The following is a 26,889-nucleotide window of genomic DNA, read 5'->3' on the forward strand; positions in this document are numbered from 1 at the left end:
TTTTAACCAAGGCCTTGCTGCAGAGCCCCCGGTCAGGTAACAGATCTAAAATGTTACCTCTCTCATCCACTGCACGATTAATGTCATAGACCCACGCGTCATCTTCCCATTCCCAACCTGGAGGGCACGTGAGCTCGCCGGGTGATGCTGCTTTATCACCGTTCTTAAAAAAAAAAAACAAAAACAACAATGAAGGGCATAACAACACAATTCTCTTCAGGTGAGGAAAAAAATTAAATATTTGTATATGAACAGAACAGAAGACTGTTATCAATGGTTATCTCTAGGGGGTGGGATATGGATCAGGGAGAAGAATTAGTTTTCATTTTCTTTTATGCTGTTTGAACATTCTAAAGACAGAAGCATTCGATGTTATGATTTTAAAAATGTTAAATAGTAAATAAATATTTATAGCAAAAAATTGTACAATCTACCAGACTTTCCCGAGTACATCATCTAGTTAAACAGACCCAGTGTCTTTTCTCTAGGAAATAATCACCAGTGCACTTTGGAGGTTTGAGTTATAAATGAGGGCTGTTCAGAACAGGGGATGGAGCAGAAGAGACAGGGAAGCCTGCCTTGGCGTTGGTGGACTCACAGATGCTTTCACAAAGCTCATGCATCAGGACTTATCCGGGGAGCGGGTGCTCACCGCGTCTGTGTAGGTGTCCTCTGCTGGCTTCCACTCGCCGCCGGGGTAGCGACTCTCGTTCTGATACACTTCATCCGTGAACTCAGTGTGACCCGCATCCGCTTCGGTCAGCAAGCTGTGGGCCAGGGGGCTTGTGTTACCGAAAGTGAACCGCTCACCGACCACCCCCGCTACTTCCAACAGCCGGGAAGCATCCGCACCCCGGGGGTGGCACCCGTTTCCCCCTCACCCTACCCCGTTGGGTTTTCCACTCCAAACTCCTCTTTGTACTAACAGCTTTTGACGTTCCTTTGAAGAGGGGCCGGAACAATGAGACCCAAATTACAGAGAACGTCTCAAACGAGCTCCTGCCCGGTAATCAGGGCGGGGACTGGGAAAGCAGCCTTGCGGGCGGCTTCTGGGGACCAGGCTTCCAGGCTTCTGCTTCAGTTCAGGGCTGTTCGGCTTTTTCTCAGCAAGACTCTTGGCTAACAGTTCAAAAGAACAGAAGGTCGTCTTCCTTCATTCTCCCTATTTTTAAAAACGGAGTGGACACAGTCTCCTGGGTCAAGTGGGGAAACTTTTACTCATGGCTTCCTTGGTCTACGTAACATGAACTGAAGGGAGGAGTTTAGATTTTCTGGATGGTTCCTAGTCCAACAGCCAAACCAGGTCATTTAAGCCTCCAGCGTCCATTTGGGCACTTGAGAAATCCATACTGACTCCCTGACATGCCAGTTTTCCTCTTGGATTTGGAACTATTTTCACAACCCAGAGAGGAAAGTACAGAGGGTCCAACTTTGACTTAAGTCTTCTGCCAGGAATGCACTCAAGAGAGGTTTCTTTCGCCTTTACTGGCTCTACATCTTTTCCCTGCTGTACCCTCCCCTAAGAAGCAAGCCCTGGAAAGAAGTCAGAAAACAAAAAGTTCCAACCATTTGTATAAAGTGGGCTTGCCCATCACTTCTCTGGGCCCCAGAGGAGAAGAGAAGAACTGGCTGCCACCTCTTGGGTCCCATCCAGCTCTGACCTTCTGCTTTTCCAACCCCAATTCCTCTCACCTTTCCCGGGGCTCACTAACCTTCCCTCCTTCCTTCTTTCCAATTCAAATCCCATGCCCCTCCTCCTCACCAGCAATCCCAACTCCACCCAGAACAAGCTGTCCTGGATTAAAAGCAATCACGTGCAAACACTTGGTCTTAACAGACCAGATCCAGCACACTCATTTCCCTCCTTCCTTAATGCCTGTGTGGTTATAGGAAACAAATGTGGAGAGAGCAAATTCTAGTTTGAGGTCTTTTTTTTTTTTTAAACTAAATTAAATTTTTTGTTGGGGGAGAGGGAGGTCATTAGGTCATAGAGAACAGACTTAACGCTTACCGGGGGTAAAGGAGGTGGGAAGGGATAAACTGAGTTCAAAATTTGCACCTCTTAGGGAGTGATGGAAATATGTATCTTGATTGTGGTGGTGGTTTCATAGGTGTACATATCTATCAAAATTCATCAAATTGTACATCTGAAATATATGTAGTTTACGGTACAGAAATTATACCACAATAAAGTTTAAAAAAATTAAAATTGGAGACAATATCTTAATTATCTTTGATTTTATCGTGGTGCCCAATAAATTGTCAACAAACTTTTTTTTGAATGTTAAAAAAAATAAGGTCTACTTATTTATTGTTAGTTTTTTGTTTTTGTTTTTGTTTTTTTAATTGAGGTACTGGGGATGGAACTCAGGACCTCAAAAAAAAATCAGATCTACTTATTTATTATTAGTTTGTTTTTTTTTAATGGAAGTACTTGGGATTGAATCCAGAGCTAAGCATGCACTCTACCACTTGAGTTATACCCTACCCTAGCTTGAGGTCTTAAAATTCAACTTTACAAGCTTGTTTCTTCCAAACGCAAGTACACTGTCATGAGGTGGAGAGAGGAGGGCTTTCTGGTTCCAATGCTGTTGGCAACACTTAGAAAACCAGGCTTTGACTTCCCCCAGACCCCCAACATGCTTGCCCCATGGACTCTTTCTTTTTTGCTTTCTTTTTAACAATTGCTTTTGACATGTAATTCACATACCATCCAATTCATCCATTTAAAGTGTACCCTCTACTGTTTCCTGCAGACTTTCCAGTGTAAGAGTTGAGAGGTGGTCTTGGTGCCCAGGCTAGACCTGGGTTCTAGCCCTGGCTATACCACTTACTCACAATCTGTGTGCCTTTGGACAAGTGACTTAATCCCTTTAGGTCTCAGTTTCCCCATCTGTAAAGTGGAGATAATACTGTTTTTTGTTGGGAGATAATTCTTTGTGAGTTGCTTGCATTTCTAAACACAAGCCCTACAGCTTTTGTTACAGACTATCTTTTCAAGGATGTTTATATGGGACAACTTTGGGAGACATAGCATCTCTCTCCAGAGCAAAGGGTCAGCATGCTTACTACCCATTATAAAGGATTCAGATGCCCTAAAGCTCAGGGTTCCTCTCCTATCAAACAATCCACTTCACGGACAAGTGTTACCTGGCCCTCTTTTTGTCACCCTGTGGGAATTGGGGCTCAGAGGATGAGAGCAAATGTTGATACTCTGGTACTGCTATTTGCTGTGGGTAACAAAGCCCTTTGTCTCTGACTCGAGTCTTATATCTCCTGCCAGCATCCATGAGACTGTGGCAGGTGCCCCTGCTAGCTTGTAAGTAGGATAAAAATCTCAGACTCTTCATGATTTTTGACACTTCTATCTTGTAGGACTGTAATCCAGATCTAATAAGATGATACTGGTGCTTAGCACCCTACTTGACACATTCACATAGTACATATTCTCAATAATATTAGTATCAGGTTTTTTTTCTGATTGTCTTATTATGGGACATTGATGACATCTTTCAATTTTTATGAATTTCTATAGACTCTGCTCAGCAGGTGTTACATAAATATGATCAAGAATGATAGTGGAGAAGATTCATTTAGCAATTTCTAGGGAAAGGCTTCATGATTATCCTTTTTTTCACAGAAAAACTTACCTCCTTTCAGGATCAACCATCCAGTCTCCTTCCCATTCCCAGCCTTTTGGAGGCAAAAAGAATTCCCTCTTGAGTTTGATTTTTCCTGTGACGTCAGAAAATTTATGCCGACCGACTAATCCGGAAGTGCCCCATTTTCCAAACATAAGAGCTTGATTTTCATACTATTAAAAAAAAAATTGGAGAAACATCATCAGGGAGGAAGAAATAAAGCCAACACGTAAATTTTCAGGTCCATCTAGGACTTAGGCTGAACAATGAGAAAAAGTGAAAAAATTTTATACTCAGGAGGTATGGACCTAAGTTGGGCTGTTACTAATTATGCCACTTTGGATAAATCATCCATCTTTCTAAGACTCAGTGTTCCCATCTGTAAACTGAGGATAATGCTACCTTTCATAAGAGAGTTGCTCTGGAGGTCAAATTGTTGTGGAAACATGTGTTATAGCTCAGTTGTGACAGCAACCTGGATCCGGGCGAGAGACCAAGCAGCACTGGGAGAGTTGGAGAACTCAGGTTTATTATGCCAGTGGACGCACAGGAGTTAACACTTCAAACTCTGGACCCTGTCTGTAGGTTTACACAGGCCTTTTATAGGCTGCCAGTTTTACACTTTGCAACATCATATGCAAATAAAGTACAAGTTGACCAATCAGGAACAAGCTTTGTAGAAATAGGCCAATCAGGAGTGAGCTCCATGCAAATGAAGTACTACAAATGGACCAATCAGAAGTTAGGGAAGTGGACCAATCAGAAGTGAGAGTAATAACCAATCAGGAGTGAGAGTAATAATCAATCAGAAGTGAGAGTAGTAACCAATCAGGAGTGAAGGAAAGTGAGCTCAGGGAACGAATAGAATTCTAGGTGTAAGATAGCTGCTTTGGAGGCAAAAAGTGACATAAAGCCTCTGAGCCAGGGAACCCGACGCTAGTGGGAGGAGAGGAACGGCCCTGCATAGGGGTCCTGCCAGTCTTTTTATGGGGCTTCCCTCCTCAAACGTACAAATGGTTGTGGAAGTGCTTTTGTAAACTGGTACGTCATGCTAGTTGTTTCTACCATTATTCTGAATGGCTCCAAATCGTTCTCTGAAACTAACCTTTTAGATACCTGTAAAAAGTCTTCCATTTATGGATGTGCAGTCTTGTAAAAGTTTATCTGTAAGTCTACTGCCTACAGCTTGGGGTACATTTCCCACGCAGTCCACAAAGACTCCATCTGAAACACGGAAATCCTTGAGCACCCAGCCTTTGTGTGCCCTTAAAGTTCTCAGCCTTCATCCCCTCTGGAGTGTGGCGGGTAGACCAAGACCTTTCTGGAAGCAGGTTTCATGGCAACCACAGACTCTGGTTTACAGAGTCTTTCTTTCTGAGTTAGAATGTATAAATCTACAGTGGTCTGCTTGTCACTGTTTCAACCGTTGAAACAGTTCAGATCTGCCAGTGGTAAGAGTCCCTGTTTGTGTCCAAGCTGAAATCTCCATTTGTCTGTTGATGAGCCCCCTGAGAAGATGATTTGCATAAGAAGCACGGAAGTTTTTGCCTGGAGGAGGAGGGAAGAAGTTTGAGTAGGGGTCTGATGGGGAAACTGGATTCAAGCAGACTGGATAGTGCCTGTCTCAGATGCTGCTCTGAGCTTTGGGCAACAGCTACAGAAGCTGTTATCAGAAAGGGCTGTGAGACTTGGGGGACATGTGAATGGCTAATTTGGTTTCCAAGTGACAAGGACACAGAGTGCAGGAGCAATTCGGGCCTATTCTTCCTGCTTGGAAGCCAGCAGGGCTGGAGTCCAATTCAGGTAAGGACCCTGCCATGGACAAGAGGGCATCAGCTGCAGTGGAGCTGGTGCCTCACGTGGCTTTGAAGCCAAGGCGTTTAACCAGCAGCTGTGGGGCAGGACCATTAGCACAAGTGAGGCGGCACAGACTTCCAGAAACTGGGGGGTGGGGGGGTGGGCAGGGAGAGGGGCGGAAATTCTGCAAGAACTGAGGTCTGGTATCAGCACAGGAAGGCAAGAACCAGTGAAATTTCTATTATTGTTATTCATGTGCCCCTCCTGGTACTCACAGGCTGTTAGAATTTGGAGGAACTTAGAGTCATGCAAAACAACTGAAATGGGGTGGATCATCTTGTTACATGAGTTGAAACTCAAGTTCATTCACTGTAGGGAAGGATCTGGAAATGAGAAACAATGGAAGGGAGCCCTGCACTGGTGGCTCCTTGCTCAGTGCTAGTTTCTCTGGGGTTAGGCCCAGCCACAGAGCTGGAGGGCAGGGGGATGCGAAGAAATCCCACAGGCAAGCAGCAGCAAGTCTCTCCCACATGTGCTCTGATGCCCCTTCTCCCCACTGCCCTGATGACCGGATGTCTACATCCACCAGCACACCCTCTATCTCCAATTGCACTTTCAAGCCTGCATTCTAACAATGTTGTATGTGCCTCCTATAGGTTTCACTGTTTTTCAGAGTGGTCCACGATGCCCTGTAGCCACTCACATTGGAATCACAGCAGGTGCCAATCTCTAACTCAGCTACAGAATCAGAAATCCTCTGGGTGGGATTCTGTTTAGCAATACACCCAGTTTTACAATCATTGCAATAGATTATGAGATCCTTGAGGACAGGGTGTGGCTTCTTCATCATCTTCAGCACCTGCCCCTGTGCCTGGCGTAAAGCCAACACTGCCTGAAAGCTTGGATGGATGGATGGATGGATGAATTCTGCCACCATGTATTTATTTATTTAATATTTATTTATAGGAACCTACTATGTGCTGGGTACTATTAGATAAATAAAAAGCAAAACTAAAAGATGACCATGGGTTTTCTCACCCAGCAAGCAGATCAGAACCACAATTCTGAACCAGTGGTCAGGCTAGTCGTGGGCAGCAGGAGCACATTCACCATCTGGCTAGAATGAAGACAGTCTTCCCCCCAATTATTTGAGCACAAAGGCCCATCTATAGAAAGATAGAGTTCATCTGAAAATGGTCAGAAGAGAGCCACTGAATACATCTAATAAATTTACATCAATAAGCACTTCAAGTTAAACACAGAGTATATGGTTAAAAAAAATCAAATGACTTTGCTTTTAGCTGTAAAAGCTTATGAAAATTATTTTCATTGGTTTAACTTTAATGAAACTTTTAACTATGTGGATTTTTAATTTTAGTGAAGGATTTACAAATTATCTCTCTTATTTCTGGCATTTTCTTTGCCCTTGGACAAACGCCTCTGAGGCTTCCCCTAACCGAGGAATGAGTCTTCTGTGGTTTAAGACTCCCAACCCCAAGCAGGCTTCTCAAGATCTGCAACTCTCAAGAGCCTTCACTCCTGGGTTGCTTGTGTGTGAGTCACTCTGCTGTGTCCCAAGGTAGACAGTAAGTCCTCCAATCCATCTTTCCCTCTCGCCTTAGTTAAGGAACCTTGGATGGGATTTTAGGTAGTGATTATGGCAGTGGTTGGTTTGACATCTGAATGTTTTCCCTTAGAAAAATAAAAGTACTCCCCCACAAAGAGGAAAAGACAGTGATGTCATTAAACGTACCATCTCTTGGCTCGGAGCAGGGACGAGGCTGCCCCTCGGTCTTCCCCGAGCCCACCCGCGGAGCGCGACCAGGGCGGAGTGCGACCAGGGCGGAGCGCGCAGCCGCACAGAGCAGCGGAGCTACCGGCGGCGCAGGCAGAGGGAGAGCGGCCCCCCGCCTGTCGGGCAGGAACACAGCCCCTGACCGAGGGGCTGGGAGGGGGCACGACCCGCCCTCCTGCCTGGCCAGTCTGCAACATCTGACTGCGGCATCCAGAGGGGCAGTGACCCGCCCGCCCGCCCGCAGCAGAGGAGAGCTGCACCTGACCCCGTGATAGGAGGAGGCGCGATCTGCTTGCCCACAGGTGCTGGGAGCAGCACAGAAGAGGGCGCCAACGGAGGGCCTATGAAAACAAGCTGAGCTTCCAAAACAGGACGAAGACAGAAGGACTTAACATTAAAAGCACACAGACTCCAGGAGAACACCGACAACCCCTTTTTTTTCCTTTTGTTTTTTGTTTTTGTTCTTTTGTTTGTTTTTTTTTAATCTGTTTTTACCTGTTCTATTTTCAATTACTCTCTTAATTTTTACTTCTTAATTCATTTCTATTTCTCTTGGGTTTTGATGTCCTGTTATTGATTAGACACAGGATTCAAATACATCTATTCATCTCCCCACCCCCCCTTTTTTTTAAAGGTTTTAAAAGGACGGCTCAACCCGATTAATACTCTGCTTCAACTCGCTCTTCTATTATTCATTATACACTGTTTTCAAACCCTCTTTCTCCCTTCTTTTAAAAATCTTTCCCTCTCTCTTATTTTTTTTCTTTTTTTTCCTAAGTTCTATTCCTAAATAGGCATTAGATACATAAAATCCTTAAGATCCAAAATAGACAACTGATACTCCATAAACCACAGTGCCAGAGAGGTATGAGCAAGATGAAGAAGCAGAGAAACCTTTCCCAACTAAAAGAACAAGAGGAATCCCCTGAAAGAAAGACCAATGAAATAGACATCGATAGCCTACTAGATCAAGATTTCAAAAAAGGAGTGATCAAATTGCTGAAGGAATTAAAAGAGATAGTGTTTAGAGATATAAAATATGTCAAAAATGAAATTGAAGCTATAAAGAAGAGCCAAGTAGAATGGGTAAACTCATTGACAGAGATGAGGAATGATCTAATAGCTGTGCAAAGCCGACTAGTTAATGCAGAGAAACGAATTAGTGATCTAGAAGACAGGGCAATAGAAAGCACCCATTCAGAAGAACTACAAGATAAGCAAATAAAAAATAATGATAATAGCATAAGGGACCTATGGGATAATATAAAGCGTCCCAATCTTCGCATAATAGGGGTCCCAGAAGGGGAAGAACGATCAAAGGGGATTGAAAAGGTTTTTGAAGAAATCATGACTGAAAACTTCCCAAACTTAAAGAAGGAATCAGATATCCAAGTACAGGAAGCTCAGAGGGTCCCAAACAGGAAGAATCCAAATAGACCCACACCAAGACATATCATAATCAAGATGGCCAGAGTCAAAGATAAAGAAATGATTCTAAAGGCAGCAAGAGAAAAGCAAAGAGTGAATTACAAGGGAACCCCCATAAGGCTCTCAGCTGATTTCTCTACACAAACACTACAGGCCAGAAGGGAGTGGCAAGATATATTCAAAGCACTGAATGAAAAAAAGACGCAGCCTAGGATACTTTATCCAGCAAGGCTATCCTTTAGGATAGAAGGAGAAATAAAGAGTTTCACAGACAAAAAAAAGCTGCAGGAGTTTAGCAACACTAAACCCATGCTAAAAGAAATACTGAAAGGGCTATTCTAAATAGAAAAGCAGCAGGATGCTACAGAAATGAGAAACTCACAACTGGAAAGGTGATAACTCACGAATTACAAATAAAGAAAACACGAAATTATAAAAGAAGACATACAAATCACTGAGAGTGGGAGAGGGAGGCAGGTAAATGTAGAATTTTTTTTCTTTTTTTAAAAATTTTTTAACAGTAGGATGGGTTTGAGATCATGTTATTATCAGTTTAATAAAAACAGTTATAGTAATAGGTCAGTAGATTTACAAAAAAGGGTAACCACAAGTCAAAAATTTACAAGGGAGTCACAAAAATTAAATAAAATCCATGATAATACAAAGGAAAATTACCAAACCACAAAAGGAAGAAGAAAGGAACAAAGAGGATATACCAATTCAACTGCAAAGATAAGTTCAAAATGGCAATAAACACACATCTATCATTAATTACTGTAAATGTTAATGGACTAAATGCTCCAGTCAAAAGACATAGAGTGGCAGACTGGATAATAAAGCAAGAACCTTCAATATGCTGCATACAAGAGACCCACTTTAGGGAGAAGGACACATATAGATTGAGAGTGAAAGGATGGAAAAGGATATTCCATGCAAATGGAAAAGCCAAAAAAGCAGGTGTTGCAGTACTGATTTCAGACAAAATAGACTTTAAAACAAAGGCCATAAAGAAAGATAAAGAGGGACATTTTATAATGATTAAAGGAGTGATACAAGATGAAGATACTACACTTGTTAATATATATGCACCCAATATAGGAGCACCTAACTACATACAAAAATTACTAACAGAGATAAAAGGGGATATTGATGGGAATATAATCATAGTTGGAGATTTTAACACTGCATTAACATCACTAGACAGATCTTCCAGACAGAAAATAAACAAAGCAACAGAGAAATTAAATACTACAATAGAAAAACTAGATTTGGTGGATATTTTCAGAGCATTACACCCCCCAAAAATAGAATATACATTCTTTTCAAGTGCACATGGAACATTTTCCAGGATCGATCATGTACTTGGACACAAAAGAAACCTCAACAAATTTAAGAAGATAGAAATTATCTCAAGCATCTTTACTGACCACAATGCCATGAAACTGGAAATCAACAACAGAGAAACAAAGGAGAAAAAAAGAAAAGCATGGAGATTAAACAATATGTTATTGAAAAAACAATGGATCAATGAGGAAATCAAAGTTGAAATTTAAAAATACCTTGAGACAAATGATAATGAAAGCACAACCACTCAAAACCTATGGGACACAGCAAAGGCAGTGCTAAGAGGGAAGTTTATAGCGATACAGGCCTTCCTCAAAAAAGAAGAACAATCTCAAATAAACAAGTTAACCCACCACCTGAATCAATTAGAAAAAGAAGAACAAAAAGCCCCAAAAAGCAGCAGAAGGAAGGAAATAATAAAGATCAGAGAGGAATTAAATACAATAGAGATTAACAAGACCATAGAAAAAAATCAACCAAACCAAAAGCTGGTTTTTTGAAAAAGTAAATAAAATCGACAAACCTCTGGCCAAACTCACAAAGAAGAAAAAAGAGAGAGCACAAATTAGCAAAATAAGAAAGGAAAATGGAAAAATTACAACAAGCAAAATAGAATTACAGAATATCATACGAGAATATTATGAAAAACTATATGGAACCAAACTGGATAACCTAGAGGAGATGGACAAGTTTCTGGAAACATACTGTCCACTAAAACTGAATCAAGAAGAAACTGAACACTTGGACAATCTGATCACTAGAAAGGAAATAGAAATAGCAATTAAAAACCTCCCTACAAATAAAAGTCCAGGACCGGACGGCTTCACTGGGGAATTCTACCAAACATACAAAGAAGAACTCATACCAGTCCTTCTCAAACTCTTCCAGACGATTGAAAAGGAAGGAATACTCCCAAACTCATTCTATGAAGCCACCATCACCCTGATACCAAAACCAGGCAAAGACACTACAAAAAAAGAGAATTATAGGCCAATATCACTGATGAACATAGACGCCAAAATCCTCACCAAAATTTTAGCAAATAGAATCCAACAACACATAAAAAAGATTATACATCAGGACCAAGTGGGGTTCATCCCAGGGACACAAGGCTGGTTCAACATATGCAAATCAATCAATGTAATACATCACATCAACAAGAGAAAGGACAAAAACCACATGATCATCTCAATCGATGCAGAAAAAGCATTTGATAAAATTCAACACCCATTTATGATAAAAACTCTCGCCAAAGTGGGTATAGAGGGAACATATCTCAACATAATAAAAGCTATATATGACAAACCTACAGCCAGCATAGTTCTCAACGGTGAAAAACTCAAAAGCTTCCCACTAAAATCTGGGACAAGACAAGGATGCCCACTATCACCACTCCTATTCAACATAGTCCTGGAAGTCCTAGCCACAGCAATCAGGCAAGAGAAAGAAATAAAAGGGATCCAAATTGGAAAAGAAGAGGTAAAAGTGTCATTATATGCTGACGACACGTTACTATATATAGAAAACCCTAAAGGGTCCACACAAAAGCTACTAGAGCTGATTGAAGAATTCAGCAAGGTAGCAGGTTACAAAATTAATGTTCAAAAATCAGTTGCAGTTCTTTACACTAACGATAAATCAACAGAAAAAGAAAGTAAAGAAACAATCCCCTTTAAAATAGCACCCAAAGTAATAAAATATCTGGGAATAAATCTAACCAAGGAGGTGAAAGAATTATACACAGAAAACTATAAACCACTGATGAAGGAAATTAAAGAAGACTTTAAAAAATGGAAAGATATTCCATGCTCTTGGATTGGAAGAATCAATATTGTTAAAATGGTCATACTGCCCAAGACAATCTACAGATTTAATGCAATCCCTATCCAACTACCCAGGACATATTTCACAGAACTAGAACAAATCATAATAAAATTTATATGGAACCATCAAAGACCTAGAATTGCTAAAGCATTGCTGAAGAGAAAGAAAGAGGCTGGAGGAATAACTCTCCCAGACTTCAGACAATACTATAGAGCTACAGTCATCAAGACAGCATGGTATTGGTACCAAAACAGACATATGGACCAATGGAACAGAATAGAGAGCCCAGAAATGAACCCACAAATCTTTGGTCAACTCATCTTCGACAAAGGAGGCAAGAATATACAATGGAATAAAGACAGTCTCTTCAGCAAATGGTGTTGGGAAAACTGGACAGCAGCATGTAAAACAATGAAGCTAGAACACACCCTTACACCATATACAAAAATCAACTCAAAATGGATTAAAGACTTAAGCATAAGACAAGATACAATAAACCTCCTAGAGGAAAACATAGGCAAAACAATATCTGACATACATTTCAAAAATTTTCTCCTAGAAGAAATAAAAGCAAGAATAAACAAATGGGACCTAATGAAACTTACAAGCTTCTGCAGAGCAAAGGAAACCAGAAATAAAACAAGAAGAAAACCTATGGAATGGGAGAAAATTTTTGCAAGTGAAACCGACAAAGGCTTGATCTCCAAAATATATAAGCAGCTCATACGACTCAATAAGAAAAAATAAACAACCCAATCCAAAAATGGGCAGAAGACCTAAACAAGCAATTCTCCAAGGAAGACATACAAATGATCAAAAAGCACATGAAAAAATGTTCAATATCACTAATTATCAGAGAAATGCAAATCAAAACTACAATGAGGTATCACCTCACACCAGTCAGAATGGCCGTCATTCAAAAATCCACAAATGACAAATGCTGGAGAGGCTGTGGAGAAAGGGGAACCCTCCTACACTTCTGGTGGGAATGCAGTTTGGTGCAGCCACTATGGAAAACAGTGTGGAGATTCCTCAAAAGACTAGGAATAGACTTACCATATGACCCAGGAATCCCACTCCTGGGCTTGTATCCAGAAGGAAATCTACTTCAGGATGACACCTGCACCCCAATGTTCATAGCAGCACTATTTACAATAGCCAAAACATGGAAACAGCCTAAATGTCCATCAACAGGTGACTGGATAAAGAAGGTGTGGTATATTTATACAACGGAATACTACTCAGCCATAAAAACCGACAACATAATGCCATTTGCAGCAACATGGATGCTCCTAGAGAATGTCATTCTAAGTGAAGTAAGCCAGAAAGAGAAAGAAAAATACCATATGAGATCGCTCATATGTGGAATCTAAAAAACAAACAAACAAACAAAAACAAAGCATAAATACAGGACAGAAATAGACTCATGGACAGAGAATACAGACTTGTGGTTACCAGGGGGGTAGAGGGTGGGAAGGGATAGACTGGGATTTCAAAACTGTAGAATAGATAAACAAGATTACACTGTATAGCAGAGGGAAATATACACAAAATGTTATGATAAATCACAGAGAAAAAATAAATAAATAAATAAATGTACCATCTCAGCAAAGACGGTGAATGTTCCTTCTGCGAAGCTATTGAACTTCTTCTCAACAGCGCTCAAGCCCAGCCAGATGTTCACACGCAGCTCCACAGGCACCTTCGGGCCATTGCTTTTTTCCTGCGGATACTGTGAGATACACAACAACATGACACGTTATGCTGGGCACAGCACAGCTGTGCCTTTAAGCTCAAGCCAAAAGCAGACTGAACATCTAATCATTGCTTTCAGCAGTCAAATTTTGCTCACATAGTTAAAAATATTTCCAAATGCCCCTTCCGCAAAGTTTAAAATAACAACTAAATCAGGAACCCCTGGGTGTCCCTGAGACCTTTTCATGAGTCAAAACTATTTTCCTAATAATACTAAGGTGTTACTTGCCTTTTCCACCGTACTGACATTTGCACTGATGGTGCAAAAGCAACAGTGGATAAAACGCCAAGCACTGCAGCGGGAATCAAGGCAGTCGCCAAACTGCACGGGTGCTAACAGTTTTCTTCATCGCTCTCAGTGAAGAAAACAAAATGCCAGTTTTTACTTATGAATTCCCTTGACAAAGCAGTAAAAATGACTAATCCAATTCAATCATGACCCTTGAGTACATATCTTTTTAATTTTGTGTGATGAAATCCTGCTGCATATTATTGTATGTCTCGAGAAAAAACTCTTATGCAATTGAGCTGTGGACTGATCCAGCCTTTTTTTTTAAAATCAAATATCTTTTCTACCTGAATCAGCAATTTGCTGACAAATATGGTTATTCATACTGGGATATGGGGCAGACATTTTCTTGAACATAAAAATACAGCGAGCTTATCATTTCAAGGACAAGAACTGACTGTATTTTATTGCCAATGATAAACTTCAAGGTTTCAAGTTAAAATGAGAATTTTGGAAAATTTGTTTTTCTTGGTGGGTAAGCTTGAGAGCTTCCCAGTCCATAAAGACTTTTCTTACAAGTGATATAAATGAATGTGATTTTTTTCTATTGTATGATGAAATGTGTCAACATTAGGAAGATTTACATAACTCAGCAAACGAGTATTTTCCAAATGATGAGTGCTTAATGGTACAAAAATCATGCCTGGATAAAAGAGGCATTCAAAATACAAGACAAACTAATGGATTTTGATGTAGCACAGAATGAAAAGTTCGCTGACATGGTTTCAGATTCCACGTTGCAATTAACCTTTTAAAAGCTACCACTTGAGTTTGGTGTTGTATCAAAGATGAATATCTACAATTATCTGAAAATGTTATTAAAATACTCCCTTATCCAAACACGTGTCTATGTGAGGACAGATTCTCTTCATATACTTCACCCAAGCAACTTACTCCATCAGACTAAATGCAGAAACAGTTATGAGAATCTGATTATATTTCTGTGAAGCCAGGTTTCCAAAAATATAAAACAGTATCATTTTGGCGGGGGGTGGGGAGGGTATAGCTCAAGTGGTAGAGCTCATGCTTAGCATGCATGAGGTCCTGGGTTCAATCCCCATTACCTCCTCTAAGAATAAATAAATACTAAATAAACCCAATTACCTCCCCTCACCAAAAAATAAATGAATAAACTATTAAAAAAAAAAGTTCCAAAATGAGCCAGGCTCCCTCCTCCTTTCTTCCAAATGAAATTGAAAGAACAGAGAAAAAACAAAATAAAAAAAAAAAAGTATCATTCTCCTCTCTGATTTTTAAAAGAAAATACAGTTATATTTTATTAAATTATATAATTTATGGTCATCTATAATGGGTTTATTATTGTCATTTTAAAGTAAATTAACGAATATATTTTCATGTTTCAGTTATAATTTCTATTACAGTAAATATTGATAGATGTAACCCATGTACACAAACGCTCTCTGAGGTCTTCAATGATTTTTTTGAGAGTGTAAAGGGGTCCCAAGACCAATAAAAAAAACCCACTGAACTAAATAACTTCCTAAACTGGATAATGAGGATTAACAAACAGTCAATATATACAACATTCTCTTAAAAGCATTTTGCTGTTTATCCACTGATTTTTACAAACCTAACACAGAGAATACCACTTTGCCTCCTCTCCCACCCCCTGTGAAGTTTTATTTATTACTCAGTTTGCTTCCACACGTTGCTGAGGTCAATTATAATTGTGGTTCTATCTTAAGTAAAATTTATTCCACCAAGAGACACTTGAAAGAAGATAATCACTCTGGTTCTATTTTCACCCTCTTAACTAAAGAGCAACGAGTGCATTTATTAAAAGTTAGCAGATAGCTCCTTGTTTTAAGAGGACACTCTCCCCTGACGGCTTTTTTTTGTCTTGATTTTTATTCCTCTCCCTGAAATTCCAAGGAACTCAGTTGGAGTCTGCCAGGGACAGGGTTGTCAAACTTGCCTCTGGCAACGGTTCAGATCTGTTTCCATCCCCAGGCCCTTCTCTGGTTCTCCTTAATCACCCAAGAGAAGTTCTTAATCCAGGGTCCTGCGAAGGATTTATGAGATGTGCATTCTTTTGGAAGAGAGGGCCAGGAGATTTCACCAGGCCCTTAAAGGAGTCCGTGACTCTAAAAATGTTTAGAACCCCTCCCCTAAAGTAGTAATTCTCAAAATTTTGCAATTTGAGGACCCACTTGGTTAAGGCATAGATTCCATGGACTATGTATATTACCTTCTCTTTTTCTCTATTTCCCAAATGCTCACTAGAAGGAAAGGGAGGAGAGGCATTGCTTGGCAAGAGACAAGTAGGTGGAAAATTCATGCCAGAAAGCAAAGCATTCACAATGCCGTATTAATAGTAGTGTCACAGAGACCTCTATGAAGTGTCCTGATGGAATGCCAGCAGACCTCAGACCACGCTGGGAATTACCACCCTAGAGGAAGGGCCACAATGGGCTGAAATAGATCACGACTGCCCTGACTGTTCAATGACCAGTAAATTGTAAAGCAGCCCTTCTTGGGAAATGGGTTTTGCATTATGCTTTGATGAAGCCATACCTTCAAAAAGATGGTCTGGGTTTTCCCACAGTATTTCCCAGATGCATTCTCGCCACTGGTAGAGTATAAAACCTGATGGGCAGGAATGCGTGCGTAGGCCAGTCTTTTCTCTCCCCGGATCATCCAGATGATGATGTCAGGCATGCTGTTCTGAGGCTGGTGATGTGGGTGATGGAAAAGGAAGCAAAGCCAGAGTTAGTCTATATGCAGAGACACCAGAGACCCTGCTCACTGGACCCTCAGGGCTTCACTTAGCAAAGAAACACTGTGGTTAGGGCTCTGCCCAAACTCCTGACACATCTTCTAGGACCACAGCCTGCAGGGCTGGCAGGCAGCCTGTGACAGGCCAAAGGGAACCCAGGGAAGCAGAAGGGGAGCTTCACCTGCCAAAAGCCCTACCTACACAGCTCTGAGAGGGATTTGGGGAAATACCTCCTTTTATCTTGCCCATCATTTAAAGAAAGCCATCCACAGCAGTCAAGGGGTTACTGGTTTCATATATTTCATAGGACGCAGACAGAGCATCTCTATCTCACAATCTGATATTTTCCAAATATGAAATATTTAGTTTTTTTAAACCTTTGTCCTGATTATAAACGCGATATAAGTTCACTGTAGAAAATGTTAAAAGTACCAAAGCATAGAAAGAGAAAATAAAAATTACCTGTAATCACGTATGTATTTTTCAAATGTATTTCTCCCACAAACATATTACTACCACCCTCCCCCTCCTGACTTCTAAAGGTCAGGGGCGGGGTCTTCTACTCCCTTCTTCTCTAATCCACAGAGCTTAATGGCAGCCAGCATTTATCCAGCACTCAGTGTGTGCCCCGTACTGTGCTAACTCCTTTACCCTCTCTGTCTTCTTTAATCTTCACAAAACAATGCTGGGCAGCGAGTACAACTTTTATCTCCATTTTATATATGGGGAAACTGAGGCTTTAAGAGGTTGAACACCTATACGTGGTAGATCCAGGATCCAAAGTCACGTCTTCTCAACCTCAACCGAATTCAGCATTTTAATCCTTTATACTACACAGATCTGCTACACTATCCTCTTCTTAAAATATTCTCCGATTGTACCACGATGATGGTAATGATTTGTTCACTTTAGAGACCTTTTCAGGATGACCAACTCAAAATTCTTCTGCCCTCACCTCAGTGATGTTCACCCATTAGAATCGTAGCCCAGTAGCTCCTTGATTTCTTCATCTGTCAGATCTGCTCATTATCCAGGATAATGTACTAGATTTTCCCACCACCATCTCTATCCCTGATGCCATTTCCCAGCATCCCTCTTCCATACTGGGTGACATTCATGTAGTTTAAAAGCCCTACCTCTTCAGTCAGTTGCATTAATTTATCAAGCCAGTCTTCAATTTCTGCCAATGTGGGCTTCACCTCTGTGGCCTCAGACCTCATCCTCACAGCTGCCTCGTGTATCTGGGAGAGAGATCTGGATCGCAACTTTTGAATCTGAGTATCAAGAACTGTGACGTTAGCTTTGCCTTCCGTGAGAGGTAACGTGTACCTTTAAAAAAAAGAGAGAGAAAGAAAGAAACAGAATTTGCACAATAGCTTTTTAGGCTTCAGAACAGTCAAATTCATTTATGGTTGGTTTCGATCTTGCAAATCACACCAATTTCCTAATAGACTTCACAAATGTGACCAGGTTTAAGCTAAAGTTGAGTGTATCTGGCTTTGGCAAAACATGCCTGCCAGACAGACTCTCCTAACTCTCTTGGGGAATGCAGAGGGATGAAAATTCCCAAGCAATTCCTTGGGTTTGACCCGAAGCCCATGGAGTCATTGGAAAGAAGACAGAAACAGTGGCAGCAGTTGGGAGGAACTGGCCTTCCCTTCTTCTGCTTCCTATGATCATTGTGCAGACTCACAAAATGAAGGAGAAGGAAGGGACACCAGAGATCATTTAGCCAAAGGATTCTTAACTTGGGCACACCCCTAGGCAGTCTGTGGGAGGGCCTCAAGAAATCTGTGAATCCCTGGAACTGACAAAGAAAAGTGTATGTCTGTGCTGACATCATATTGAAGACCATATGAAGACTCTGGAGCAGACTATCTGAGTGTAAATCCTGGCTCCACCATTAACTAGTTCTGTGATCTTGACCAGTTACTTAATCTCTTGCTTGCCTATGTTCAAATGTGGGAAAATAATATTACCTTTCAGGATTGTGGTGAGAAATAAATGAATGAATATATGGAGAATATTTAGAGCAATTGTACAGTGAAGTCTAAATAATGTTGCAGCATCATTGTCATCATCTCATCGCATATGCAGAAGGGCCCATTAGCTCCCAAAGGTTAAGAACACTTGTGCAGGCCAAGCTCCCATTGAAAAGGAGAAGTCCAGAACAGCTGAGCTGGCCGAGGATTAATCTTCTCTGCCAGGGCCTCCCTCTCACCAGAGCAGTTGGTGGGTCCACAGGGTAAGGTGGTCACGACCTATTCTGGGAAGTTCTACTCACATTGTCTCCACCTAGAATTTTCACTGGTTTGAATCTCACCCAGTTTCTTAAATGAAGGAAATCCTAGCTGACTTCCCTTAAACACAAATTTCCTGTTAACCTGAAGTTGAAAAGTATTCAATATGATTCTTCAAATACAGTTTACATCAATTTGATTCTTCAAAAACTGATTATTTAAAAACAGCATAAACAGATGTTTCTGGGTCTTGCTTAGCACACTTAAAAATTCACAGACATTTTCTATGTGAAAGGTACTACCCACAACATTGTAAAATGATTATAAATCAATAAAAAATGTTAAAAAAAAAAAAGGTACTACCCGATGTTTCTGTTTGGTTACCTTGGTGATTATGGCCATGCATTGGAAGGGTGAAGTCCCTGAAATTATTTTTTGAGGCAAAAATATACATGGAAACTGCTAGCTCAAAAGTCACACATAAGGCCTTGGATAAACAGATGCTGACTGTGGGAAGCGTGTAGCAGGAAGAGAAGTTACGCTCATAAACCCGGCTCTGGGCCTCAGATGGGTCATTCACCTCCTCGGGCCTCTACTTTCTCAAATATAAAATAAGGAGACCCAGATATAAATTCTCGGAATTTAAATAAGAGCCAGCAGAACTTTGATCTCAGCTACATGTCAGTTACCTAACTAAACCACTGGAAGGCACAAGAAGACTGGGAGACTTAGGCCATTAGCCCAGAGGGGACAAAAAAAAACATCCCTGGTTCTTGATGCTGGTAACAAGTATTCAACATGCTTTTCTTTTAGAACTTCCCTGTCCTCTGCTTTATGAGCCAATATTTTAAATGAGTTTGGAACTATCACTTCCCCCTTTGATTTCCAAATACTCTGAGATCTGAGAAGTTCCCCCAAGTCAGTTCTGAAAGGTTCTCTGGCTTGGGTCGAATCTTCTGGCTTCATCGAAGGGAGGCTTGGCCAGAGTGCTCGTTAGGCATCCAGCAAAAGAGCAAAGAAAACGGTTGTTTCTAAAAAGTGTGTTTATGAGTTAGGAACGCTGTTCTGCATGGTGAACTCGATGCTCCACCCCCAGATTCTGGCTCTGTGGGAGGCAGGAGTCTCCTTCCTCAGGGCAGTGGGCATATAAGGACTGCTAGAAGGCAGAGGCACGGACCCACTCCCTCCCTAACCTTCCCTTGCCTGAGGCTGCACAGGACGTGCTTCCTGGAGTAGGGCCGCAGCCTCCCTGGCGGCTTTAGAATTGGCACTAAATCGGAAAGTGGAGCTTTTCCTGCTGGTGATTCAGAGATTTTCCCCAGGGACAGCCTTTTGAGAAGCCTGACTAAATCAAATTCATTTTTCAGGCAAATGCTAGAAAATTCTAAAGGCTCTTCTAGTATTAATAGTTTGAGGACGGGGAGTGTGGTTGGGAATTCTGAGGGACGAACAAGAGCATCATACCTGGTGTCTTCTATAACTTGATCAATCAGCTTCTGCCACATTTCTGCCAGCTGGCTTGCGGGAATTTTACCTTGTATCCCTGATTTTAGAGCCTCTATGTTTGATTGCTGAAGAATTTGGAAAGGGAGGAAATAATTGGTAATTGTGCATTATACCCGGTAAAGGTTTAACTTGTATTTTCAAGAAAAAAAATACACAAAAAGACTTAACAGAAAAAAGTGTTTTTTTCTTTGCATTTAATAATGCTCACCACAGCTTAGCACAATTTTTCTTCAAAGTGCAATCAACACTGATATAAGTAATAAGACAACCTAACCTCTTCATACAGCTTTGACCTTTGAAACCATGTAAATATTTTATGTATTCAAAAAGGCAATAAAAGAACTACCAAGGATGGTGGAAGGAACCTTAAAATGGACTATAAAACAGAAACAAATGAACCTAACTACACATTAGATGAATAACATAACTACACTGAACTAACCCAAGTGCTTTTGAGCACACTGTTTTTACTATATTCCCTCAGTTTGGAGGAAAGAACCCTAAATGTATCACACTAATTTGGCTTGTTTTTTGCAGTACTCTATCTCTGGATTTTAGGGTTGAACAAATGAGTAAATATATTGAGGATAATGGAAGCCAGATTCTTACTGTTGGAGAAGTGAGTTGTAAATATAGAAAAAGGGAAGATTAGAATAAACCCTGTGACACTGGGAGGGAACTGGAGTTATCCTTACAAACGCACTGCATTTAGTATACAGACAGATATAGACATGTATATACATGTGTATGTACATGTGCAAATTTGTGCACATTTGTCTGCCAAGAAGGCCTAGAAGCAATGACATCCCAGTAGTAGGGAGCACTCTAATACCCGGATCTTGTTCTTTACGCTCCATTCCCACTGAAGGGAACCAGGGCTCCTTGGGGAAAAGGTGATTCCAGGGTTGGAGCACAGAAAGTACAAGATAAGCCCAGAACATATTACTGTGTCACTTTGAGCATCTGCCAACAGAGAGACTAAAGGAGAGCCCATCATGATTATAAAAAAATCCTGATCCTGGAAAGCCATCACCCTGTCCAGACTCACATGGAATTAGAGCAGCCTGGTCAATGGAGAGAGCTGATAAGAAGGAGGATGAAAAAGCTGAAAAATACCCCCAAATAGAATTAGAACAGACATGTGACTGATTCTCCACCAAACCCCTTGATATGGGGGATTGGAAATTAACACTACAACCACACTACGTATCAGTTGTAGCTTTATTATGTGGACAATTATGCCTAAGTGAAATGTACAATCCTCCTCCAGTATTGTCTTTATAACATAAAATAGTATTTTTAGGTTTTGCCATGGAGTCTTAGATCAAGTATATTCCAGGAATCACACATGTCCTGGTCCAGCCCTGACAGAGGATGGGTCTTAGAAAAAATTAATACTAATATAATCTGAAATCAAAACACTAACAGCAGATGGATTTTATCAGTACCTGCTATAAATAACTTACTTTCTTTGACTTAATTAGAAATATCCCAACCATGTTTTCCTTCTCATCAGCAATGTCAGCTAGATGGATAATCACAGATACCACATCTGTGCAAGTTCCTACCAGAGGGAACCCCCCAACCTCCAAACAAGAAGATTCCTCTAGTCTTCTGCAAGAGTGGAAATGGTTAGGCTCTCGTTCTTCTAAGCCCACTTCTTCCCACAGTAGAGATTTTTACTGCTTTAACAGCAAAGCTCTAAGGGTTGCACATTTCTATCGGAATGAACCATTTTCCACACCACACTCCACATACAAATTGTGGCATAAACTATGAATTGTCCCCCTCCTTTAATACCCATCCTTTCTTTTTCACTGTGAGAGAACTGATACCTGGACATACGCCTACCCAGGCATAAGACTGCATTTCCCAACTCCCCTGTAGTAAGATGTAGTTGTCTGACTGGGTTCTGGCCAGTACAAAATGAGTAGAAATCTAGTGTGTGACTTCTGGGTCTTCCCCTGAAGGGAAAGGCCTGTGTCATCTTCTCCTCCTCTTTTCCTTCCTTAAGGCCGAAGGGTGAGTCAAGTGGTGAGCTGCCTCTCCCACGCAGACAATGACAATGCCTTAGTGACGGGAGAGCAACAAGAGGGAAAGAACCTGGGTCCCCAGTGCCATGGAAACTCCTTACCGGCCTTGGATTACCTACCTCAACTGTTCATAAAGAAGTAGCTTTCATCCTGCTTACTATTTCATTCTGAGGTCTTGTGGTATACCAAGTGGCCTCACCTCCATTCTAGCTAATACATAATTCATTATTTGGTGAAAAGGAAATGTGGAAAAGATAAACTTACCAGCCGTTCTGCCATGACAAGGAGAGTGTTCACCGCATCCAGGCGATGACTAATATCCTCCCAGTATGAAGTCAGTGTAACGACTGGCTTTGTGTGGGCCCAAGGCAAGTAGTAATAGTAGTTCCCTGGTGTAGAACATGGAGGGTCAGTGAACACTGGACACTTTTATTAAGGAGATGTGCAAAGTGGACTGCTGATTAATCACAGGCTTAGGGAATGGTTTGGGGGTGGTCTGGTTCTTCAATTTTATTCAATTAAGCAACTGAGAGATAAATAGAAAGTTATTATTCATTCAGCCTGTTTTAAAAATCTCTCTACAAGAACCCAGTAAACCTAGTTTGATAATCTCAGGATCTTTTGGTGATTCAGGATCATGCATCTGAACATCACTGATGATTACATAACACAGCAGCAGAGGGTGGGGTGCATGCTGAGCATAGCTCAGTGGTACAGCACATGCTTAGCATGCATGAGGTCCTGGGTTCAATGCCCAGTACCTCCACTGAGAAAATAATAAGTAAAAAAAATTTTTTTAACTAAAAAAAAATAACATGGCAGCAGAAAATACAGAGAACAAAGGAGATTAGACTATACGTCTTTGTCCCTGAAAACTGTTATTCTAAATAAATATTTCTTTGGCGGAAGTGGGGCAAGAAAAAAGAATTTTCTGTTTTTTAAAAGCCTTAACTGGGTAAATAGGGTTTGGTATTACTTAGAGCGTTGTAGTGATTAAGAATCATTAGCCAACATTTTCCAGCACACTTTATATTTTAACACTACTTGCACAAAAATTAGCAAAAACTATGGCAACACTGTTGGGACAGTTGATCAGGATTCCTCTCTCCCTTTCGTATACTCTCAAACCATTTGTTGACATCTTTATTAGGGCGTTCTCATCTTCTGCCTTCTATTATGATTTATTTTATACACTAGAATGTAAGCTCCTTAAAAGGTGGACTATTTCTCATCCACATTTGTTCAAATGCAGCTATTTAATCCCCATGGCAACTCTGGAGAAGATGAAGGAACTGAAGGTTAGAATTAAGTGATGTGGCTAAGATCAGAGTCCTGGGGAGTAATGCAGTGAAGACCAGAAGCTTGATTTTCCAGGGCCTGAGCTAGAGTCCCAACCACTTCAACTACACATTCTGAGAATGATTTGGGGGCAGAAGTGGGCAGGGGCAGGAGCTGTTTCAGGGGAAGCCCAGTATTGAGCAAGTCAGCATCTTGTGACTTTATAAAACAGAGCCAGCGTTGAAGGGTGGGTACAGCTCAGTGGTAGAGCACGTGCTTAGTATGCATGAGGTCCTGGGTTCAATCCCCTTTACCTCCATTAAAAGAAAAAAGACCAGGGCAGTTAATGTTGGGCATGGGAGGGGACTTTGGGGTTCAGCCCCTGGCAAAGAGCCTGACCCTTCTCGAAGGTACCTCTACTCCAGCCACCTCTTTTCCCCATTCAACCTTTTCCTTCCCACTAAGCGTATGCTGGGGATAATGGGTGCTGGAGGGAGAATCCACTGCATGCTTCTCATCCTGTGATGCACCTGGTGTAAATGTGTACAGGAGAGAATGGCCCGTGGCAGACTTACCATCAAATATAGCACGGCTGTACTGAGTGGTTGATGCCAGAGGCTTACAGGTCGTGTCAAATTTGTTGCCATAGTTCCCAATGCTGACTTCAAACTGAATGGCCTCGCCAACATCTTGCAACATGGTGGCTGAATGGAACACGGCAGACAGGCTGTACTTCCGCCTTCGCTGGTATTTCTACAAAGTATGGGGAGACACAGGGTTCAGTGAAACTTCTTTAGCTCTTATTTACATGTGGATTTCTAGCAGATGTAATTCTAAACCCAATAATTAGTGCTGAATTAAATGCCAGCAGAGAATGATCTGAATCAAACAGTTCCCCTTGTACACATACAAGTGGGCAAAGAAAGAAGTACCAGGATGCTCACTGCAGAGTTGATTGGAAAAGAGAGGAAAAAAATGAAAACAATGCAACTATCTGTCAATAGGCCACTGGTCAAGCAAATTACGTTATGTCCATATAATGAAATGAAAGTTCATTAAAAGACTTAGGTAGACCCGTAAGTACAAACATGGATAAAAGGTATATTTTTAAGTGAACCCATCAAATATACATTTTAATATTGGCATATGCATGAAGAAAGTCTGGAAGAATATAAATCAAATCATTAACAGTAGTTATATTGGGGAAGGTAGAGGGATCATGGCTAACTTTACTCTCTAAACTATACATTTTTAATAGTTTGAATCGTTTAAGTAGTAATTTTCTAATCACAAACAAAAATAAAGACTGTCAGATTTTAAAATGAATGAGATTAGGTACTTATTTTTCTGAAATAGTAATCAAACATGGTTTCTTTTTAAAGTTTATTCTGTACTTTAAATTTTTATTTTTATTGAAGTATAATTAAATTATTATATTAGTTTCAGGTGTACAAAGTAACGATTTGATATTTTTATACATTAGAAAATGATCAACCTTAAGTCTAGTTACCATCTGTTACCATACAAAGTTATTAGAATAATTATTGACTAAGTCCCTATGCTGTACATCACATCCCTGTGACTTACTTATTTTGTAACTGGAAATTTGTACCTCTTAATCTCATTTACCTTTTCACCTATGCCCCCATGCCCTCACCCTCTGGCAACTACCAGTTTGTTCTCTGTATCTATTAGTCTCTTTCTGTTTTGTTATGTTTGTTCATTTGTTTTATTTTTTTAGATTCCACATACAAGTGAAATAATATGGTATCCGTCTTTCTCTTTCTTATTTCACTCAGCATAATACTCTCTAAATCTGTCCACATTGTTGCAAGTGGCAAGATTTTATTCCTTTTCATGGTTGAGTAATATTCCACTGTGTGTATATATATATATATATATATATATATATATATATATATATATATCAATATATACCACATCTTTTTTATCCATTCATCTGTCAGTGGATAGATTGATACTTACGTTGCTTCCATATTTTGGCCACTGTAAACAATGCTACGAATATTGGGATGCATTTTCTTTTTTAGTTAGTGTTTTTGTTTTCTTCAGATAAATACAGGTATATCTCATTTTACTGTGCTTTTCTTTATTGTGTTTTTAACAAATTAAAGGTTCATGGCAACCCTGCCTCTAGCAAATAAATCTTTTAGCACCATTTTCAACAGCATTTGCTCACTTGGTATCTCTGTGCTGCAGTTTGATAATTCTCACAATATTTCACTTTTTCATTATTACATTTGTTGTGGTGATCTGTGATCAGTGATCTTTCTTGTTACTACTACAATTTGCTGAAGGCTTAGATAATGGTTAGCATTTCTTAGCAATAAAGCATTTTTAAATTAAGGTGTGTAACTTGTTTTTTTCAGACATAATGCTATTAGTCTATTTACTTAATAAACTACAGTATAACGTAAACATAAATTTTACATGCACTGGGAAACCAAAAAATTCATGTGACTTGCTTTGTTGCAGTAGTTGCTTTATTGTGGTTGTCTGGAACCAAACCTGCAATATCTTCTAGGTATCCCTGTACTCAGAAGTGGATCTGCTAGACCACATGGTAGTTCAGCGTTTAATTTTTTGTGGAACATTTATACTATTTTCCATAGCAGTTATACCAATATACATTTCTACCAACAGTGCATGAGGGTTCCCTTTTCTTCACATCCCTGTCATCATTTGTTATTTCGTTTGTTTGTTCTTTGTTTTTCTAATGGCTTAATGAGTGTATGTGTCTGCGAGGGAGTTGAACACAGGGCCAACAAAGACCATGGTGAGTGTCTATCAGCCTCACACGAAATGACCATGAGCCCATCAGGACTTTCTCCATTTGGGCACATAAAGCCTTTTGAATCCATATCTTGGCCTAAATCCTTCTCTGTGGATCACATTCGCACTGGTCTTCAGGCACTTTGTCTTTTTCAGGCAAACAGAGCCATGCGATGGTCTAAGTTGCTGTGCCTCATTATGTCATGGACATTCTGCCATTTAACGTTGTCCACCTCTAGAGTCTGTTCCTGATCCCTGTGGTACCCAGTCTCTGTATACACTTGCTCAGCTTGGCGGTGAGAACATCTGAGTTACTATAGTGTAACTATGTGCTCCACTGACAAACTTGTGAGACCCACGAATGGTAATTTTCAAATTGCTTGACAAGTTTCTCACCATAGCAAGTTTCGTTTGAAACCCCCTAGAGAA

General features: G+C 40.5%; 1 protein-coding gene across 2 annotated transcripts in view; it reads right to left on the reverse strand.

The window, feature by feature from the left end:
- MYOF (myoferlin) overlaps positions 1-26,889 on the reverse strand; it is a 154,246-nt gene that overhangs the window by 51,873 nt on the left and 75,484 nt on the right. For both annotated transcript variants that reach the window (XM_006211033.4, XM_006211032.4), the window contains 9 exons: positions 24,243-24,420; positions 22,654-22,778; positions 20,315-20,421; positions 17,747-17,939; positions 16,409-16,564; positions 13,430-13,561; positions 3,651-3,814; positions 653-767; positions 58-163 (listed from right to left, as the gene is read on the reverse strand). In XM_006211033.4, the coding sequence (XP_006211095.2) occupies positions 58-163; positions 653-767; positions 3,651-3,814; positions 13,430-13,561; positions 16,409-16,564; positions 17,747-17,939; positions 20,315-20,421; positions 22,654-22,778; positions 24,243-24,420 (1,276 nt within the window). The remainder of the gene's footprint in view (positions 1-57; positions 164-652; positions 768-3,650; positions 3,815-13,429; positions 13,562-16,408; positions 16,565-17,746; positions 17,940-20,314; positions 20,422-22,653; positions 22,779-24,242; positions 24,421-26,889) is intronic.

Source organism: Vicugna pacos, chromosome 11 (genome assembly GCF_048564905.1).
Source record: "Vicugna pacos chromosome 11, VicPac4, whole genome shotgun sequence".
In the NCBI taxonomy this organism is placed as follows: domain Eukaryota; kingdom Metazoa; phylum Chordata; class Mammalia; order Artiodactyla; family Camelidae; genus Vicugna; species Vicugna pacos.